We start from the raw sequence: 7,353 nt of genomic DNA, 5'->3' as shown, positions 1-7,353 counted from the left end.
TTAATTATGTTCTTTCTGATTATTTTCTATTATTTCCTTTTCAACGGAGTCTAAATACTCTAACAAAATTTTCATTATTTGTTTTTCCTGTTGTTCCCATAATTTTCTTGCTTTTCTAAAATAATACACAAAAAATGTAAATCGGAGTTTTCTTTTTAACATAGAGAGAAATTCTGTTATTTCTTTTTCCTCCAATTCAAGCCACTTTTCCCTTATTATACTGTGGCACTTTTCTATTATTTGATCTTTTTTATCATCATTCACTGAATCAAACCATATATTTTGACTAATTATATAATTTGTTTTGTCAACCAATTTATTCCACATAAAACTCCTCTCTTTTTCATTTTCATCCATTAACATAAAACATTTATGTACCCAATCCCCAAGTTCAAGATTGCTTGTCTCTTTCATATATATCCTTTCTATTTTATAACTAATTAAAGCATATATATATTTTGTATGAGCCTCCAAGATATATCCATAATGGTCCAATAATAATGATTCAATATAATCCGTCATATAAAACTCAGATTCCTTTATATCGTTTTCATCCACAATCGGACCTTTCAAAAATTCTTTTAAAATATTATTTGCTATTTCTTCACTAGTGGAATTCAATATATCAATTGGAGAAAAATAATTAAAGTGTAAATGAGTTATATCAGTATTTACCATAGCATCTCTTGTATTTGATGTACTCATTGTAGGTTCTCTAAGTGCAAGTGATGAAAATGATTCTGATATATTATCATCCATTAAATAATCTAAAAAAAAATACTTTGATATTTTAATTTTAAAATAAAAAATTAGTAAATATGTAAAGTAGCTGTTATCTTTAGTACAAACCTTATTTTAAAAAATAATAGATACATATGTAATGCTTTTTACATTATTGATGAGAATATAAGATAAATATCTATAATTTTTAGTATTAAAATTTAGTTTTCTTTTTTATATTTTTTTAAATTTTATTTTACCAGATTCTTTTATATTTTGTTCCATTTTAACTAGGCATATCATTGACAATTTGATAACTGACAAAAAGTTAAGAAAAAAAAATACCTTTGAAATCTTCATTTTTACAAGATTGATAAATTAGAATAAAACTTTAATTTTATTTATATTTATTTTAATTTTAAAATATAACAATCCATCTATAAAATAATAGCTATCATTTCTTATTTTTCCTGTTAGAGTGTTTATAAAAAAAATTATTTGCAACTTTTGTTATTAACAATTTTTTTTTTTATTTTTTCATTTTTTTCCTTTTTTTAAAAATTTAAAAAATATTATAAATTATATTTCCTTTTCACTGTATTACATGCAAGAGTAATTATTCGTTATATTCACATACCAAATTTTAACCATTAAAATGAAAAGTATAACTGCGTTCATAATTGTGGTTAATAAAATAACAAATATTTTTTTATATTATTATGCATTTATTATCATTATACATGCATATGTAGTAATTATGAGTTTTGTTTATATTATTTTTTAATTATCAAAATATTAAAAAAAATGAAATTAATTATAATTATCATATTGAGAAAAAGCTTATTATTGATTTATTAGTTGTCTTCTGAAAAACTTCTGTAGAGTATTCAACAGATAAATTAATTAAAAATATACAAAGTTATATCAACTATATTTTAAAATTGACCTTTAAATTTATATAGCTTATAAAAATTCTTGTTTTTATTAATACTTAAACATTCAATCATTAACAAATTAATTTATAAAAAAAGCTCTATTTCTATATGATTAATAAAGAGATTTATTGATCTTTTTAAATTCTTAATAGAATGTTATAGATTATGTTTAAGAGCTTTCAAATAAGTGATATTATCTACCTATTTTAAATGGTGTTAAGAAGCAACATTAAATAAATAAGTTTTTTGTTGTACATTTAAGATATGCAAAAGAAATACAAACGTTCAAATGCATGTACTTAAGTGTACGAATCTAAAAAAATGTGTAAAATAATAATATATACAAAAAAAAATATTTACAAATTCTTGTATAAACACTAAATGGTTAAAAGTGTTTATTTATTTTTTATTTTTTTGTATGACATAGACTAAATATTTTTATTTTTTTTTTAATTATACTCGAAAAAAAAAAATTAAATTAAAATAAATGTGGACAAGTATAATAATTTTTTTTTTTTTTTTGATAGAGAATTAAACATAACGTGATATGTATTATCTGGCATGTAACAAAGATACATAATATTTTGCAAAATAAGTGTATAGTGTATATGTTGAGTGATAAATTAATAATAAAGTTGATATTAAGTATAACTTATAAATTTAATAAACCTTTGTGATAATTAATATTATAATATATAAAACTAGAAGAGATCACACATATGCTTTTTATTAATACGTTTGTTCTATAGACTAGCAAGGTTATCGAGCATTCAGTTAATAAATCAATTAGATACAACTATAGAATGTATGAAGCACACGTAACTAAATATTCGTTGGATTTAAACTTCATTATAATGAATAAAGAAATAAGGAGGATGAATTTAAAAGTTTTCTAAAAAATAAATAATTTACACGGAGCTTACAAGTTTGTATTCAAGAAAGGTGATAATATATACAAGGTTGTTATATCTTAATGGTTATCAAAGATTAGTAAAACATCTTTGGAGGGTTATTTTAAATTGTTCAAATAATTTGAAGAAACAGCGGAAGTATTGAGATAATTCAAAATGAAAGCTCTCATGCTGATTAAGAAGGGATTCTCTTCTGCTTATTCTAATAATTTGGCGTCATTCACACTCATTGAAGAAATAAAAGATATTTTAAATTTACAAATTCAATTATATAGATTTAGTTTCGTGGATTTTGAAGAAAAACATAAGCTATTTTTGAAATTTGCGAATATTGGGCCTATGAAAAGCACATTGAAAACTATAAATTCGTTTATTGATGAATATAGTAAACACTTTATGAGTTGTATTTTAAGGAACTAAATTGCTTGACTAAGATAAACTTTTTGAGAAGTTTTAGACAGAGATTTATTTATATATAAAGAATCAAATACTATTAGATAGAACCAGAGACATATAATTTTATGAATCTATGAAATTAATGCAAACATTGTAATAAGTTTCTTTTGAAAAAAATAATACTCAGGAATTAATAGAAATGTTTTGAGGAGAAAATATAATATGATAATAGAGAACGCTAGGATTATATTGACCTGTGAATATACTGTTATGGGAAGAAAAATCATTTTTAAAAGGATTGTAAATATCGCAAAAATATATTTGATAATTTTAATATGATAAGTCATTTGGCACTTGTTTATTGATTTATTAACTTCCTGCTTAATGACTTTGTTAGAGTACTGAATAAACAAATTAATAAAGAGCATGTATAACTAAATATACGTTTTTATATATATATACTTATTTTTATTATATATATATATAGGCATTATATAATGTATAATATTTATATTATACATTAAATTATTCTGTATTATTTAGCAGGTATATGTTTACTTTTATAAGTGTGTTTTTATTTACAAAGAATAAGTATATTCTTTCAATTAAAAACACACAATTTATACCAAATAACAAAAGTTAAGGCTCCAATTTATTCAATGTTATTTTTATATATATATATCGAATACAACATAAGCATTATACTTTTTCATATATTAATTTTTATGTAAGTAAAAATTAATTCTCTTTTTAATTCAAACAAACGTTAACCGACAATCAAAAAAAAAAAAAAAATAATAATTTTTTTTTTTTAATTAAAATATATAAAAATAAAAACAAAAATAAATATATAATATATATATATATTTTTTTCTTTTAACTAGTGTCAGTGCATGGCTAACTTGTGCATACGCTACTAGTAAACTAACTTGATGTACTATAAAAGGTTAATAACATCTTTTATTAACCATTTATCGAAATAAAGTATTGGAAAACAAAAAGGACAAATTTAAAAGAATAATAACAAATAAAAATATAACATTAATTTTAGAATTTTCAAGAACTAGACTAACTCTTAGAAGCTTTGTTTAATACAATGTTGCATTGCTGGTCAATGAATAAATTCATTACCCTTAATTAATATATAGTTTAGGGTTTGTCTTAATAAAACTTATATATATGTTCACAGTTAATTTTATAATATCAAATAAGTATTTAAAATTTAAATAATTATGTCTTCTTTAGGAGTACATTGCATGCAAAAAGTCAATATACTAGAACCTTGACCGACTTAGTATATCCAATTACTATTTTTTTTTAAGACACTGTTTAATAAAGGTTATTATTAACCTTTTTCAGTACAAAATGCTAGGTTACCATACATGTATCTACAAGTACCCATGCACTGATTGAGTAATAGAGAATATTATAATTATTCTAGTACACTAAGCTAGTTTGTGTATGTATATGTACAAACTAATTGTGTACTAACACTAATAAAAAAAAAAAAAAATATAGATATTTTTTTTTTTTGTTTTATTTTTTTTTTGAAATATTTTAAAAAAAAAATAATTTTTTTTTTTTGGTTTTTTGTTTGTTAAGAAAAATTTTTGTTAATTAAAAAATTTAAATATCTTTTAAAAATTAAAAAGATAAGATTAATAATTTTTGTATAATCAATGTTATATTTTAAAAATAACATTTAATAATATAAAGATTTGACTTTATTAATTGTTATAGTTTGTATATACTTTTTAATTAAAAGAATAAGTAATTCTTTATAATTAAAAACTCATTTATAACAATTAATAAGGCTATTTAAAAGCGTAATAAAATTTTACTCAGTCATAAATGTTCTTTATTAATTTGTTTGTTTAATACTCTAGCAAAGTCGTTAAACGGCCAATTAATAAATCAGACACATATCGGTTATGATTATATTATGTCTTTTTTTTTATTTTTTTTATTTTTTTTATTTTTTTTTTGGGAAAATTTTTTTTATGGAAAAAAATTGAAAAAGAAAAGGATGGGAAGTGGATTGCTTTTATTTTTAACTTCTATAGACTTTTATTTTGTTTAAGTGATTTAGTTAATTTTGTATTATACATAGAATTTATAATACAAAATTATAAAGGAGTCCTATAACTTGCTCTTTATTAACTTGGATATTCATTACTTTTATCCAAGTCTTTGAATATCCAATTAATAAATCAAATGGCAAAACAATTAAAATGAAGTTTGTAATCATTGAGGGAAGTAAACCACTTATTTTACTTGGTGTTACGATAATGAAACAATTAGGACATATCATTCAAGATGAAGATGAAAAACATGCATATGGTATTGAAGTTCAAGCTGAAAATACAGAGAAAAAAGTGGAAAAATAAAATCAAGAAGTCATACAAAATTTTATTGACAACTCTGATTTAAATGATCAGAAGGATAAGGATAAAATGAAGATTTTATTAGAAAGGAGTGTTAAACTTTAGGAGAATAAAAGTATAAAACCCAACGATAAATATAAAGTTTCTATTAAGGTATAAGGAAGAGCTCGTCGTTTTAACTCTGTAATGAAGAATATATTTCACCTATTGCAATGGTAAGGAAAAAAGATGAATAATGAAGAACCACTATAGATTATCGCTATTTAAATAAATTTATATTAGATAATTTATATGTTATTCCTCATATGAAATACATATTTCAAACATTTCATGGTACTAAATGATTTTCAAAAATAGATCTCAAAAATGTTTTGGGGAATATTGCATTAGAAGAGAATAGTAAGCAATATACAATTTATAGTTTCTAAACATGGTACATTTGTGTTTAACGTGTTACCATTTTATGGAATCAATTCAAGAGAATTACGTAGTTGTGCATATTGACGACATCATCATTTTAACAAAAACTATAAATGAGCATCATAATGTTTAAAAAAGAGTTTATAAATTGTTGATGGATAACAATCTTGGAATAAATATTGAAAAATGCGAATTATATAAAACATCTACTACATATTTAGGACAAATAATATATAGGGAAGGAATCAAACCTTCATTAGATAAAATAGAAACAATTATTATAACAGAAAGACCTAAATCAAAGAAACAATTAAGATCGTTTCTAGGAGCTGCTAATTACTATAGGAATTATATAAAAAAATTTTCAAATTGTACTTCTAAATTAGCTCCTTTGTTGACTAAAAAGAAAAAGTTTGAATGGAATGAAGAATATTCACAAGTATTTGAGCAAATTAAGAATAAAGTGGCTAAAATAACTTATCTTCCATTTCTCGAGTTAGGAAAACCGTATACTATTTATACGGATGCCTCCGATTATGCTATAAGAGCTGTATTGACTCAGATAAATAATGAATATCAGTGAAACTAAGTTTGTCCATTATACATCTAAGAAATTAAATGATATTCACAGAAAATGGAGTACAGTTGAAAAAGAATTATTTGCTATAGTAGTAGATTGTGAAACATTCGATTATTATATTAAAGGATCTAAAGCATTAATAAAAACAGATTGTAAAAGTTTAATTGGAATGGATTTAATTAATACTGGAAAATTGTGTCGATGGAAGCTGAGATTATCTGAATTTAATTTAGAATTTGAACGCATTGAAGGAGTACAAAATAGTCTAGCTGATTGGATTACTAGATCAATAAAAGATGATACCAATCTTCCAAATTATATGGTATTGTATTGTAATAAACCTTCAGAAGAATATGAAGATATATATAATATCCCATCTTGCCAAGAAATTGCTGACGAAGTACGGAAAAATCAGAATGATATACCAAGAGATGTAGTATAGAAGAATGAATTCCCAGTTCATTACAAAACAGAAAAACTATATATATCTAGAAAAATATAGAAACCATTTTATGTATTGATTTCATAGAAGTAAGTTTTCAGGACATTGTGGAATGAACAAAATATTAAAGAACATTCAGAAGCATTTTTGGTGCCCTAATATTAACAAACAAATTGAAAATTATGTTTCAAATTGTCTAATATGTCAAATAATGTGTAATAAAAGATTTAAACCAGATGTAAATCAAGCATTATCAAAACCTAATATATTTGATATAGTATCGTTAGATATTGTAGGTCCTAGAACTTGGAAATGTAAAGAATATTATATACAAGTAGCGATTGACCATTATTCACGTTTTATGTTAACAGATGTAATAGATAAAGCTCCCACATCTAAGGACGCAATAAATATTATAAGAAATACATAAGTCCCTATATTTGGATGTCCCAGAAGTAATTTAACAGATCAAGGTTCAATATATATGAGCCAAGAATTTAAAGATTATATTATTAATGAATTACAGATAAAATTATATCATACTAGTGCGTATTATCCACAAGGG

At 22.5% G+C, this 7,353-nt stretch overlaps 1 protein-coding gene across 1 annotated transcript, besides 1 other annotated feature; it reads right to left on the bottom strand.

Annotated features, from left to right (window-relative positions):
* On the bottom strand, positions 1-759 carry PRELSG_0029700 (hypothetical protein; the record flags this gene model as incomplete). The annotated part of the gene is made up of 1 exon (XM_028676045.1): positions 1-759. The coding sequence occupies one exon, from the start codon at positions 757-759 to the stop codon at positions 1-3; it is 759 nt and encodes a 252-aa protein (XP_028531196.1).
* A 5,046-nt stretch (positions 760-5,805) lies between these two features.
* Positions 5,806-7,350: a repeat region.
* Positions 7,351-7,353: the final 3 nt, after the last annotated feature.

Source organism: Plasmodium relictum (genome assembly GCF_900005765.1).
Source record: "Plasmodium relictum strain SGS1 genome assembly, contig: PRELSG_00_v1_437, whole genome shotgun sequence".
NCBI classification, from domain to species: domain Eukaryota; phylum Apicomplexa; class Aconoidasida; order Haemosporida; family Plasmodiidae; genus Plasmodium; species Plasmodium relictum.
The sequence above is the reverse complement of the archived record's forward strand: the minus strand, read 5'-3'. Positions and strand labels throughout refer to the sequence as shown.